Source organism: Nothobranchius furzeri, chromosome 3 (assembly GCF_043380555.1).
Source record: "Nothobranchius furzeri strain GRZ-AD chromosome 3, NfurGRZ-RIMD1, whole genome shotgun sequence".
NCBI lineage: Eukaryota > Metazoa > Chordata > Actinopteri > Cyprinodontiformes > Nothobranchiidae > Nothobranchius > Nothobranchius furzeri.
The window spans coordinates 74,580,704-74,595,978 of NC_091743.1; the positions used below are offsets into that span (position 1 = coordinate 74,580,704).

At 41.3% G+C, this 15,275-nt stretch overlaps 1 protein-coding gene across 1 annotated transcript in view; it reads right to left on the reverse strand.

Annotated features, from left to right (window-relative positions):
* Positions 1-1,214: 1,214 nt before the first annotated feature.
* The window catches only part of LOC107384928 (rho-related GTP-binding protein RhoC), a 16,745-nt gene continuing 2,684 nt past the window's right edge, over positions 1,215-15,275 (reverse strand). Inside the window, exons 2-5 of the mRNA XM_015958448.3 lie at positions 8,262-8,419; positions 5,149-5,269; positions 4,919-5,049; positions 1,215-1,682 (exon numbers count right to left, since the gene is read on the reverse strand). Coding sequence (XP_015813934.1) covers positions 1,509-1,682; positions 4,919-5,049; positions 5,149-5,269; positions 8,262-8,417 — 582 coding nt within the window. The 5' untranslated portion in view covers positions 8,418-8,419 and the 3' untranslated portion in view covers positions 1,215-1,508. The remainder of the gene's footprint in view (positions 1,683-4,918; positions 5,050-5,148; positions 5,270-8,261; positions 8,420-15,275) is intronic.

Below are 15,275 nucleotides of genomic sequence, written 5' to 3' on the forward strand. Positions count from 1 at the left end.
ATTCCGAGCCTGAGAGCGTTAAAGCCGTTTGAATTTAAATGATTTGCTCCCACTTGCGCGGTATTGTAATCTGCCCACTGATTCGTAAGGTACTCTGTCAGTGGTGATTTGTTTGTCAGCACTAAAATATAACAGACACACCCAACCAGCTGGTGGGACTGGTTACTGGCTCCAAACCGGCAGCATCAAAGCCGTTTTGCCACAGACGTTTTTCATATTTCACAACTCACCCTTCTTCACACTGGGACTTAAAAGAAGTTAGTTTTTTCATGTTCTGAGACCAACTGAGCCAGACCCAGCCTCAATGGCCACTTGTGTTTAATGTATCAACTTATTTTGATTCATACATTACAATTAAAAACTTTAATGCAGACCTTCACGACCTAAATCTGTGTCATCTCTCTCTTGATTCATCAGATGTTTGCTGCTCACTTTCTTACAATACTTTGGAAAATTTTAAAGCATTTTCAAAAAGCCAAGCCAAGCCGAAGCGCATCAATAACTTTACTGTAGCAGCCGGTATCGAGTCTCCACAAAGCAGTCGGTCGGTCGGTCTGGTCGGGGAGGGAACAAAACTGTTCAATCTCTTTTCAGCTCTTCTCAGAACTTAAAAAAAATGTCTTACTGGAAACGTGCTGCGCGCAAACAGGACGTGTTTTGTTTTCATACTTGTGCTAACTGGGTAACTGGTAGCTGTGACTCAGTTGAACGGTAGCGGAAGAAGTAAACACAGTCCCTTGTTTGATCTCTCAGATAATGCACCATTCTGTTGATTCAGACAGCTGTTCAAGGATGAGTCACACTGGCTTGTGCGTCTAACGTCGCTGCACAGCTTTACAACATTTATGGGAGACGACTAAAATATTCTGATGCAGAATAGAAAGCTCACGCCCCTGCAGATCATTTACGTCATGATGGAAGTGGCGGTCTGGCTTCATCCTGAGTAAACTGGAAACGAACAATGAGGGGGATTTTCCTGCCTGCTGAAGTGACACCAGCAACTTTTTTCCCTGTTATCAGCAGCACCAAAGGCTATGGCTTAGTTTAGGATTTGCTTTGAATTTACAGCTGAAATGGTGGCTGATTTACAAACAGATGCTACATAAGTAGCGTAGAAACTTAAGTCATTATTTTCATCCCTTAAAACCACTAAAAGGACACAAAACCTCATCCATAGAAAGCAGATTAGCCAAGAAGGATGCAAAACTCAAAGCTTGTGAAAGACATTACTGCTTTTATCTGTGCACCTTTCATAGCCCTGTCATGTTACACATTTGGGGTGAGGGTCACGCAGAAAGATTAAAAGAAACAAACCGATAAGGATGCTTAAATATAACTTTTTTTCTATTTTTAACCACAGTTGTAATACAGCCAAGTCCTTAACCTGTTCTAGGTTTGTTGTATTCTGTTAATTAGCCGTTTTAACGATACAGTACAAAGATCCATTTGGTAACAGGTCAGTTCTTTTCACGTGTCTTGGTTTCTGATGGTGTCAGGTTCTGGACAGCTCACAGAAGTGTACAGCCTCTTCCCGGCTTGCACTTGCGAACCTGCAACGCTGCTGTAGTGGCTAACTCGAACACTTCCCGCACTCCTTCGTTCGTCTTGGCAGAGCACTCCAAGTAGCCAAAAGCGCTGATCCTGCTGGCCATGTCTCTTCCTTCCTCGGTCTTCACCGGCTCCTGCAGCAACAAATCAGATAGAGATGAATTTCACCAGTGTGTAATGACTAGTGGGACTTCGACGATAATCACTGTGTTTGAATGAAACCGTTTAAATCAGGTTTCCTCTAATAAAGATTTACCACAAACAGATTTGTGATTTTCTTAATTTATTTTAAATACAACAGAAGCCAAAAATAAAGTCAAATCTTATTAAAATTCCAAAAAGTAGGATGCAGTACTTCTGGGGCAAAAAGTCCAAAGTTTTCCCAAAAAGGGAAAGAGATTTAAAGACCTGCTGTATTTCTTTAGTTCATTTAGCTACTTTCTGGAGTCCCATCATCCTGATGATCTTTACACAGTAATGTGTCAGCTCTAGGATCAAAGCATGATGGAACTGGAGGTGATACCACGGTAGAAAAGATAAGCATGACCACACCTTTTAGAAATGTAAAAATACATTAAATGTCCTAAAATTGTGAAGAAATAATTCAAACCTTGTTACCCCTGGGCCAGGTCATACACAGTAACATTACCCATCATAGTTGTGCAGATGACCCAGATCCACCTAGCTCTAGAGCAGTGGTTCCCAAACTTATTTAGCCGTGCACCCCCTTCTATGTCCCGACCATGTGGACGCACCCCCCAGCCCCCACATCAGGGCATGGCTATATATATATATATATATATATATATATATATATATGTATATATCTCAGACGTCAAGCTAAACAGTCAGGGTTAAAAAAAATATGATCGACCTTTTTCCCATCACTTTCATTTTTTAAATAGTAATTAATAAACATTCGATACCATTACATTTTCCTTTGATTTAATTTTAAATAAATATTTAGAGTGCCCAGGTAGCACATAAAAAATGCAATTTAACGGTTTTCTTAAAGTAGGAACGTTTAACCTGTGCAGCCAGAGCGCTCTCCTTCCTTCTGCTCTGCGTAAACCTGAGCTGGTCACGTACTTGTGCGTAATCAAATGTCAATAGGGGAAAAGATGGAAAAGCTATAGCCATGAGGTCCACTTTTGCCTCAGACCGACTTATTGCTGTTTTATGGTGTGGCTGAATCTGCGATCCGCTGCCACGCTGACTGGAATAACAAATGCTGCAGTAACATGAGTTGTCGTCAGGTTTGGAGTCACTGGCTGGAGCGGACCCGACTTTAATACGTCATCCCAAAATAGAAGCTAATATCTTAATTTGACCTGGAATGAAAAATGTTGTTATAAAACCTCTTAAAAGGTTTTTATCACGGAGGAGGCAGCGCTCATTTCTGCCTTCAGTCTGACGGCGCGCCGGAGTTTGCGCGGCGTGCTTGCTTATTGAATGTGTGTGTATGTATGTGTGTGTGTGTGTGTGCGCGGCACAGCTCTGTGAGCTGCTTTAGTCACCGCGTCTCGTTATTGGCGCTATTTAAACCAATGTTGTAAAATTACTTCTGCCCAGCCCAGATGTGCTCACTTGTGCACCCGTGAGCCGTGGTTCCGCTGGAACGTGTCTGACTTCTGACAGACGCACTCTGAACTTCAGATCTTCAGCGCGCTGTTAATAGCCTGAATGGGAATCATTTCTTGATTTATTTTGTTACATCCAAAATGTTCTGTGTGTGAGGTTTACAATATCAGAACACCTGCATGAGACTGGGTGTTCATTACAATCTGCCAGAATGACTCACCACCTTTAGATTTCTCCAACATCGTTAAAAATGATCAAATACGGAACATATCGGCGTGCGCAGGCCAAAGTGCTGAAGCTCGGCGCATTGTTATTATGAAGCTAGGGCACATGTGGAGGAAACACGCGTGCGCACGTGTGCGCAAAAATGTACTTGTTTTCAATTACATTTATTGGGCCCACTTACTTTTTCTTTGGCCCACCCACAAATGAGTTTCTGGCTACGCTAATGGTGACATATGACAGACTTCTCTGAGCTCCGCAGCCATTACACTTTTCACCTCGTGCACCCCCTAGCGGCAGCTCGCGCACCCCCAGGAATCCCTGGTCCCCTAGACTCTCTGTCAGTGTTTGGACCTATTGTCTTTTGAAATAAGGATAGGGTGGAGGTTACTGCTCATCTCGGCTCCAGAGGAATAAAGACAAAGACCCAGGTTAGAAATCTTGGTGTCATAATTGACTCAGACCCGAGCTTCACTGGTGACATTAAGGCTCTAACTAGATCAGCATTTTATCATCTGCACCAAATAGCACGATTCAGAGGTTTCATGTCCAGACAAGAGAGAAACTCATTCAGCTGGCTGGAAAGGTCTTCTGACTGATCTTCCCAAAAAAGCTGTGAAGCAACTACAGCTGCTGCTAGTCTTAAGAACCAAGACAACCGAGCACATCACTTCTGTTCTTAAATCTCTACGCTGGTTACAGTAAACTACAGAATCGATTTCAAAATGCTTCTACTGACTTATAAATCACTCAATGGCATGTCGAATCTCATTAGGGCCATGATATAGTTGCTGTTTAACAACGCTACCGCATGGCTGCCATCTGTTACTAGGGTTGATTTGAAGCGTTGTTTGTGTGCATCTCCCAAAATTAACGCAACGCAACACATCCGAACGCTGCAATAAAGTAACCAGTAGGTGGAGTTGACAAAAACGAGCGAGACACACTCATGGTGACTTCGTCTCTGGTTTAGAGGTCTTTTATAACATCTACAATACCACTGCTGACTTGTTTTTTCTTGTCGTGACATCAAAATTAACCAGTTAGTGAGCTCTTTTGATGCCATGTTTGTTTTGGTTGTACCCACAAACCTGGTTCTCTATCCGATGTGAGTTATGTAGTGCGCCCCCTAGGGGAACACTCCGGTACTACATGCGATGCCGTGCAGTCTAGCAGCTTGTGGACAAAGACAGCCTGCTGCCTGCTCCAACGCAAGCTTAAGCAGCAAGTATATTCCAGACCTAACGGTATATTCAGGTGCAGGTCCTAAAATTAGATCACAACAAAGATTATTTATTTCAGTAATTCTATTCAAAAAGTTAAAGTTGTATATTAAGAGTCATTATTACACACAGACTGACCAACAACTAATTATGTAAATTTGTGTTATTTAATTGTGCCGCCATGTTATTTTTAATGTTTGTGCCATTCTTGCTAATGGAAAGCACAGTGAATTGCCTCTGTGTATGAAATGTGTTATTACAAATAAAGCTGCCTTGCCTTGTGACGTCTGGGACATGAATAACTACCTGATTGGCCCAGTTTACCACCTCAGGTGCTTTCTTACCTGCTTCACCTTGGCCAGATCTCGCCGTGTGTTTTCATCATGCCTCAGGTCCTTCTTATTCCCCACAAGGATAATGGGAACATTGGGACAGAAGTGCTTCACCTCAGGTGTCCATTTTTCAGGGATATTAGCTGTTCCAGAAGAACAAACAAGCCGAAACTAAATCAGGTTTGTTCGATGTAGACTCCCCTATTTTAATAAAATGTATTAAAAGACCAAAGCGTCCTCACCTAAACTGTCTGGACTGTCTAAGGAGAAGCACATTAGAATGACATCTGTGTCCGGATAGGAGAGGGGCCTCAATCTGTCGTAGTCCTCTTGGCCTGCGGTATCCCACAATGCCAACTCGACCTGGAGAGAAGAAAAGATCCACTGAAGAAGCAGCAAACATGTGAATGAATGCTTATTACCATGAAGATAAAGCGAGTTGTGTGTTATTACCTTTGATAATTGTGGGTAAAAAGGTCACAAGACTAAAGCCTATTGACCCCAGTTATGATATCTTGGCTTCTCGTGCACAGAAATAAACATCTATGATGACGTATGAATCTGTGACGCTGTAAATTCCCCAAAGGATCATGCTTTAAATGTGACTCAGCAAATAATTTTAACGCCATCTGCTGTATTTTTCTCCTTCGGCCACAAGTGCAGAGCATCTTGATTGTAACTCATGATACATTTGTTTTACCCGCAGTCAATTCTTTGTTCTAAAGAGTTTAGTGCTGGGACATTTTCTTGTTATGTGGACAGTCTGTTTTAGTGTGACAAAAATAACCCGTCGACTCTTCATTACATCACACTACTGATTCATTTCAATCAGGAAAAGTGGGAGATTAAAGGGGATCTACACAGTTTTTCTCTGTCCCTGTAAGGGCATTTGGTCTCAGATGAGTGTACTCTTCAGTTGACTCACTAGATTCAATAGAAAAACCAAAAACGTTGACTAAGTTTTTTTTTATTATTGGATCTTTTCCAGGAGTCTATGAAGTGCTGCTAAACTCAATTTTAGCACAAGAATCAGTGAACCATCTGGAAATAGAAGCCTGGAAAGGCAAAGGGTGGGAGGTGGCCAATCACTGTTGAAAGCATGAGCAACAAGATCATCTTGTTCCCACTGGAGAGCATAAAAGCTAAAAGTCACATTTATACAATCTGCAAACTCTACTAAAGAAGTAAAAAAGGCACCTTAAATTTAGAGGCTGTGGCTGTAAGAGAGTAATTCTTAAGGAAAAAGCACCTATCAGAGCAGCTCTTAGCACTCACGCATTTCCAAAATGATCCCCTGTTGGAAAAGTTTCCATTTAAATACACACATATATATAAATATATATATATAAATATATCTCCCATAGAGACCCAAGCAGTTAACCCCTCCCTGCCTAATTCTAAAAGCAAGCAGGACAACAGCAGGAAATGATGGACTTATCGGACAAGAGCAGAAGGAGGGTCCTGAGGGAAGGAGGGGGATTGCCAGGAGACATCCTTGTTCCCCGTCTGAACAGGATGCCAGGAAGTTGAGTCATTTCCTGTTTTGCCAAGTGGTGATCCAGCAGCAGAGGTCAGATTAAGAAAACAACATCCCTTGACTTAGTGTGCTATCTTTCTGGTTCACCTCCTAAGTGTAGCATCCAGTCTGGAAAAAGACCAGAAACAAACTTGGCTTTGAAAATTCTCCCTCTGAACAAAAGTTTCCCTACAAACGTTGATCACAAATTAGGAGTCTCTGGCTCCATTTGTCACATTAATGAACCACATCAGCATGTTTTGTTTTATCCTGTTACGATCACGATCACAACCTGTGTCACGGGTTTTGAGAATAAGGAGACCAAGTTTAGTGAAATAATCATGGGTCATGTTGTTGGATCCTGCTCCTCAGCCACCAGGCGCAGCTGCCACGCCCAGTTCAGGCACCAGCCTCCAGGCCCAGGATCCAGCCTATGACAACGAGCACCAGCCCCAGCTGCCACGCCCAGCTCATGCCTCCACCGCTGGAGAATACTATGTAAATGTATGTAGTTACTAAATACTGAAAACCTGTTTTAAAATGTATTTAACATATCCGTTACTTTGCTTAATCTTGGTCCTGAAATCTAAATACTTAGAATAATTCCTCTTAAAACAGTCTTATTAGACTGGAAAAGTTCTTCACAATATTTGAAATCATACTTGACAATCATTATGAGTTTAGATCCAGTAGGTCAACATCCATGGCATTAATTGAATAAATCAGCTGGAAACCTCATATTAACTCATTCACTGCCATTGACAAAGTCATCATTTGCATTTTTTTACTGTGTGGGCGCCGGACGAGCCCCCGCACCGTGAGAAAAAACATCTCAGCTCTAAAGCCGCTCTTCATCCGCATACGTCACATGATCAGGAAGCAGAAAATCCATGAGTTAGGAGATCGTTTTGGGCCGCTGCTGTAAAAATAGTGAGGCGCGAACCGGAAAAGCTTCTGCCGATCACAATTCAACAACGTAGTATGAAAGAATGGATAACGCTCGAAACGCGCGGATTCTTCCTGATGTAAGAGGTGAGTCTCCGCTTTGTTTTGGCGTCAACATCTTCCTAGCACGCAATGTTCTGTGACTCTTAAAAAAACAGTAAAAACGGTAAGAAACGCTGGCAGCGAATGAGTTAAGGATATTAAATCAAAATCAGTCGCCAACAGAACAAAACATACCGTAAATCAAAAGCTGCTTCATAATCTTCGTGCATTCATTTTACCACATTTAAAAGCAGTATTTAAAAAAAACAATTTTAAGTATTTTTCAGAAATAATTAGTTGAAGAGCAAATCTGACCAAACTGAGTTTTTCTCTCTTCTTAAGTGTTTTCTGTTTGTTTTAATGTTTTTTTTTTCTACTTTAGATGGATAAATAGGGTGCATTATTTTCAAGTGTGCACTATCTAAAGGTTAATTTGACTACTTGAAGGCTTATAAAATGTTGGAAGGTTACTATAAGAGTTATATGAGTTATTGCAATTGTGTATACAGGGGTAGGGATTTTATAAGCTTAGACATCATCATACTCCCTTTCGCACGTCTTTATGTTAGTACACAGTACTAAGGAGTAAGCACGCATGGCAAATAATGTAGCTTGTCTTGAGCGACAGAGGATATACTATTTTATTGTATTTTTTCTCTCATTTTTTAATTTGTTCAAAAAAAAAAAACTAAACATGGGTCTGATTCACCCCTAGGACACACACTGGATCGCTCCCTGGCATGAAAGGTAACTAAAGGGGTGAAAATGTAAAGAGAGAAAAAGAATTTCCTTTTGGAAGTCTGGATTGCTCGTGTACACATGTAAACATTATTCTACTTAAGTTAAACAAACCTGTTTTCCATCAACTTCAATATCAGCAATGTAGTTTTCAAACACGGTTGGGACGTAGACCTCAGGAAACTGGTCCTTGCTGAAGACGATGAGAAGACACGTTTTCCCACAAGCTCCATCCCCAACAATCACCAACTTCTTCCGAATGGTCGTCATTTCTGTTGAGACCAGGAGAAGATGAACATCTCCACTAGTACGAGCAGTGGCACGTTTAAGCTCAAACGTTACTTGTGATATGATAAAGGTATTAAACATTAAAAATCTGCAGATACTCAAAACAAATAAAATACGTGTCGTCTGTCTTTGTTATAGGTCCATGAGCGACAGGACTGTATCACACTGCAACAAAAGGATGCTTGTCCAAGACAGCCTACTAAAATCACAGTTCGACTCCACCATGACAAACTGAAAGAACAAATAACAGATGACAGGTAGAGGAGGGGTGGTGAGACAAGCAAGAGCATGAACAAACTCAACCTCGTCCAGTTTGTCTCCTGATGAGAAATCTCCAAACCTCTTATTTTTGACGTACTGGCGGTCAGGTACGGGGCATGAATTGGAGATACGATACATATCGCAATGCAGGGGAGTTAATACGATATATTGCAATACTAAAAGCCAGAATATTTTTCACACTGAATTTTATTGGAAAACTCGGGCCAGACGTTCCCAAGACACAGCTAATGTTAGGCCGGGTTTACGATCGAGGCATCAGCAGATCGGAATAGCAGTGGGACGGTTTACTCGCAGCGCATAAATCCACACCAGGAGAGCGTCAGATGTGGAGCAGTTTCTCCACCGTCCTCCTCGCTAGACTCATGAGATCACAAAATCCCTTGAGACTTCAAAGGTCACGGTTTATTTATGCCATCTGCCACTAAGCCAAGAAGAAGAAGATGGTCACGTTTGCTATCGCTGTTGGAGACATTTTTCTATGTGGAGCTGATGGATTTGTGCCACTTTTACATTTCAGTTTTCTGACCTTTTAAAGCCACTAAATCTTTGCTAAAATAACCTTCCACTAATAACCATGTTCTCCTGCTGGATTATAAATGCAGAGTCCATGCGTCCAATTAAACACCATCAGTTACATTAGACTTTACGAGAGTTATTAGAGTTCCTACTTGGATTTAATCAATGGCAGCTTATGGATAAAAAATTAAAACACATCTTTAGTGTGAAAAATGTATAAAAATGTTTCATCAAGCACACTCCAAATCCACTTCAGCTGCATTTTAATCAACAAAAGCTCCTTTTCTATCCTTAGATGTTTTAAAAGTTGAATGAGCGTAACCCTGTGAAACAAAACAATCCACTTCCTTTGCTCTGGAGTCTGGGAGGAACTTCTGGCTGCAACTCCAGTCACACATCAGCAGAGTGGCCCAAGGCAACGCAACACAAGCACTGCTCATTAGGTCAACCGCATTAAAAATAAACGTTTAATTACATTTAGTCCAGATTATCTGGACTGATTAATCTTTATAAAAGGGTTCCCATTTATTCACATGAAGACAGCCAAGTGGAACCAATTCAAATGTCCAAATTCTGCAACATATTTCATCTCATACAACTTTCATTTGTGAATTTTACTTTAACATAAAATGTTTATAATTTTCATTTGATGCAGCTGGTGATGGGACTGAGACATATTGGTTAAAAAACACGCATAAAACTTAACGTCTCAATCTGTGCAGAACACCTGAATTACCTGTGTTTGCTACACGTAGGAGGAAGTTCAGGTGGCTTTTGCGTTTACGAACAATAGATCAACCTGTCCAAACCTGTTTTCTCAGAAAGAAGAAGAAGAGAGAGCACTTTGTGCATATTCATGTTCAAGCCTGACCTCATCTATTCGCAGTCAGTGCATGCAATGAAAACCAGGAGAATACAGCCAGTTTCCTCAGGTGGGTATTTACAGTCATGTTCAGCATTACTGATCGTCAGCCTTAAACTCTGGAAAAGGCTTAAAATAGATGTTATTTGGATGTGAACGCTAATCAGTTGTGTTCAGTAAGGAGACACGTTTCCACTCATCTGACGAGAAACTTGTAACATTGACTTTAGATCTAAAAAGAGGCAGAAAAACACTTTTTTCCTCACATCATGATGACTTCCCAGTGAGGAAAAGGAGCTTTTGTGCATCATGCTTACAAGTTCAGTCAAGTTACTGATTGGGGTTAAAGCTAAGTGATAAAGATGTGTTGCAATGTTTGAAATACCTAAAATGAAAATGTTTTCTTATCCACCAATTATTGTGGCGTTCTTCACGTCTGGGAGCCTCGTATAATACATTTGAGGTCTCTATTAGAAATAAATGCCTTGCAATTCATATTCAGGGGTAAAAAACACTAGTGCATTATTTCCATGAAATTGAGGCCCTGTCCACACGTAGCCGGGGATCTGCCAAAACGTAGATATTTTTCTACGTTTTGGCCTGTCATCCACACGAAAACGGAGTTTTTTCACACGGAAACGGATCTTTTTAAAAACTCCGGCCAAAGTGAAGATCTGCGGTTTCTCCGTTTTGGGTGTCTGCGTGTGGACAGACAAAACCGGAGTTTTAAGGTCCGCAACGTCACATTCCGTGACAAAAAAATGCTGACATCACGTGTGCGACCTGTGTTTACACTAGCCGACAGCATGGATGCCCTCAGAGCTGCGCTCGCTTTATCAATTGTCCAGAGTAGGACCTGGCTGCAGACATCAGCTGGTGTGTCGAGAGCAAGATGGCGCGTCATTACTTTTACCGGAAAATCGACGAGCGAAAGACCTCGGCAGGAAGTTGGTCTTTTTTTTGGCGGCCGCTACGTTGTTTTTGTTTCAACCATACTCGGCGGGTTTCAATTGAGGAAAGGTAAGGATAAGGATGATAGATAAAGAAAGAAAGATAAGGATGAAATTAACTAATTGTTGCAACCGTTCTTAGTTCTTAAATGTAGGCACTGTAGCGTTTAAAGCTTTACCAGAGAATTATTGCAAAGGCACCATGTTTCATAGCTAATTGTATCAATATTAACACGCAGTCTTAAAACGAAGGGAGATCACAAGCTAGCTAACACAAAAGCTACATAAATAAAGCTATCAGCAATTGTAGCTTAGCTTTAACTTAGCTATTTGATTTTTCTGGTCTCCCTGTTTGTTAAAACAGTTAAAGTAATAATATTAACTTTATATATAATTTAGATATGATATAAAGACCACGATTTCTAATACTGACTTGACTGAAACGTTATTAATACCCTTTTTTAATTAAAAAGCGTAGATTTTCAGAGATTTGTAAGTGGTTTCAATCACTAGTTTTCATATGAGGCTAAAGTTAGCTTCCGATTCGGGAAATGGCTAAAGGGCTAATACACCCAATTTTTCTCTACTCTGACCATTTTTATTCTGCTCTAGCTCAAAACCTACAACACATACACTCTTCAAACCTGTTTTAGATTATTCTGGGCTCGTAGGAATGCATAAAACATAGTTTGTGATTTGTGAAACCTTCCTCCGATTTGTGAAACTTCAAAAAGACAGATTTATGAATTTATTTTTCAGCATCTGGCCCACACTGGAACTGGTCCTGTGCACCCAGAAATAAAATGTATTTTCTGGACAAGCTTAGCTTTCAATATCTCTAAATATTTTTCAGTTATTGTGTGTGGTGTGCTTGGTCATTCTACTGTGGTTGCACAAATCAGGTGTCCTGCAACAGGTACAATAACTTTGAAATAGTAGCCGCTTCTCTAATTAATGCCGCCCTCCTTCTGATTCTGTTTCAGAATAATCCTATCCTTATAAAAAATAGATATTTTTGTCGACTGACTGCTTTGATCGGGTTTGGTTTATATTAATATTACCGGATTTAAGCACATGTAGCTGCAAATCATTCAGGAGTTACAGGCCTTAAATATAGATCTAAAATGAATATTGGACTTCTTCAAGTGACACTGACAAAACTCCTTACATGTGCTTGTATTCTTCATTTGCTAATAAGATGTATTTTTATCTAAATTACAGGACAATCGAGGCTTTGAAAAATGGAACCCAGGCAGTAATTTCAGATGGTGAAATCAAGGTAATGTTTAATTATAATAAATTAAGACTCTAAAATTGGACATAGGATAATGCAATCTCTTGTTATCTGTGGTAATGTTGCTTATTTTTAACTCTTGTCTCAGACTTTGTATAAGGATCTCTGCAGCGGTGGAGTGAAGTCTGGCCGCATGTATCTGTGGCACAATCCAGGTGTCTCGCTTAAATTAAAGCAAAGACTAAAGCCACTGATGTTCCACTTTGCTGATGCACAGGTAAATGTATACTGACTTACAATAAGCTGCATCAGATTTATTTATGTGGATGCGTGGTCAGTGGGCCACCTGGGTCCGTTGTCTAATGCTGAGAGGAATGTTTTGTTCATTTTTATGTTAACGTGTTTTATAGGTTGACGAGCTGACAGAGCGGATTGGTTCATGCTCAGGAATAGATAAACTAATAAAGAAGAGAGAGTTCCAGTTTCTGGACTTGGTGTTTGATGTCCTTGTTCCAGAGGTACAACGCAGTCTTCAGCAGTGATTGGTATAAAAGTTACTTTTCCAAAACATTTGACAGTGTATGAAGTAATCCTTAACAGAGTTTGGTGGCAGGAGAATCTCGTCTCTGCTTTTTGCGGATGATGTGGTCCTCCTAGCTTCACCCAGCTCTGACCTTCAGCTCTTGCTGGATAGGTTCGCGGCCGAGTGTGAAGCGGCTGGGATGAGGGTCAGCACCTCCAAATCCATGGTTCTCGACCGGAAAAGGGTGGCTTGCCAACTCCGGGTCGGGGGAGAGGTCCTACCTCAAGTGGAGGAGTTTAAGTATCTCGGGGTCTTGTTCACGAGTGACGGTAGGAGGGATCGGGAGATCGACAGGTGGATTGGTTCGGCGTCTGCAGTGATGCGGACGCTGAACCAATCTGTCGTGGTGAAGGGGGAGCTGATCCAGAAAGCCAGGCTCTCGATTTACCGGTCGATCTACGTCCCAATCCTCACCTATGGTCATGAGCTTTGGGTAATGACCGAAAGAACGAGATCGCGGATACAAGCGGCCAAAATGAGTTTCCTCCGTAGGGTGGCCGGGCTCAGCCTTAGAGATAGGGTGAGGAGCTCGGACATCCGGAAGGGACTCGGAGTAGAACCGCTGCTCCTCTGGATCGATAGGAGCCAGTTGAGGTGGCTTGGGCATCTGGTCAGGATGCCTCCTGGACGCCTCCCCGGGAGGTGTTTCGGGCATGTCCTGCCGGCAGGAGGCCCCCGGGTTGACCCAGGACACGTTGGAGAGGTTACATCTCCAATCTGGTCCGGGAACGCCTTGGGGTCCTGCCGGAGGATCTGGTGGAGGTGGCCGGGGAGAGGACGGTCTGGAGCTCCCTAGTTGGGATGCTGCCCCCGCGACCTGGACCCGGACAAGCGGAGGAAGACGACGACGTTGAAGTAATCCTGCATGTTTTTCAGGTAACAATAAAAGTGTTGGAAAAATGGGAGGGGATGAATCGATATGCAGCTGAGAAAGCCATGCTTCAGCAAATTCATTTGTACCCAAAATAAAATGGTTGTGAAATCAAGTGTTTCTTTGGTTTTATTGTCTTTCACTCAAAATAAATACCAACTAGCTAAATAGTTATTAGCTGTAGTAGTTAAATTCTGTTGCAATGAGCTGCTGTGATACACAGTAGGACAGTGTTGTGGATATTTAATAACTAATTTTTGTTGCTGGTGAGAGAGGAGTGTTGCTGAAATGTTTTTCACTGCTTCTGGGAGTCCTGTACTTTAGCAATTGGTGTAGGTCAAAAGTTCATCTTGGGCTTAACAATAAAACTGAATATTTAGCCAGTACTATTTTGTTTGCACATTTTGAAAAGTCTTAGTTTAACGTGTTCTCATTTTATCCATATGTTTTTTTAATTCACTTTACAGCCTTTTATTGTGTGTGTGTATATAAACATATATGTGTGTGTGTGTATATATATATATATATATATATATATATATATATATATATGTAATTTATATGTATGTATGTATGTGCTACTGTCATAAAAATTCCCTGTCTGAAGAACAAAGGGATTTAATATTCAATTTTCATGCAACGCAGGTAACAACGTTACTTAAGTTTGCCAGTCCAGATCTGAAGAGAAAAAAAAATCCGAAATAAAAAGCTTTTTCCGGTAAGTTTTGTTTTTTAAAAAACTACTTCCAGTGAAAGTAATGACTTCTGGTTAAGGTAATGACCCACCGTGTAATTTTTCTCTTAAATGTGTACAAATCGAAGAGAAAAACGACACGGTATGGTTTTGACAAATCCAAACTACTTTTGTGCTTTGTCAATAAAGCGTATTCAAGAAAAAAAACTACTTCCGGCAAAGGTAATGACCCGAAAAAAACTACTTCCGGCAAAGGTAATGACTTCCGGCGAAGGTAATGACACTTGTTTTTCCGGATACGTCATTTCCTGTCACGGCAAAGACGCCAGCTGATGTCTGCAGCCAGATGCTCTTGATTGTCCAAGCGCTTTCTGCTTGTTTGTTTTTGCAAGCGGAATTACTGCTCCTTGCGGAAGACCACAGACGACGGACGAGGTTAAGAACGGGGGAAGTACTGCCACCCACAGGTCTGGCATGTCCTTAACAACGTATTTACCCGGGTACGTGTGGACAGTTTTTTTTTAAACGAGGTGGTGTGGATGCAAGTTTTTGGAGGGGCGGATATTCGTTTTAAAAAAAAACCCGGCTACGTGTGGACTAGGCCTGAAGTGAACCACATCACAGCTGAGCTTCAAACGGCAGGATTGAGGCTTATTTCCTGATATTCGGACATCTAGCTTTGGATTGGTTAACAAGCAACACAACTCTACCATACAATGTAGATGTTTTTTCTCCACAAATAACACAAGCCATAAGGAGTTCTGCCGTGTGGTGAAGTTGCTAATGCTAATGATTATCTTCTACTAGCCAAGATATTCTCTGCTGTTTCCTGGACGATAAACCAACAA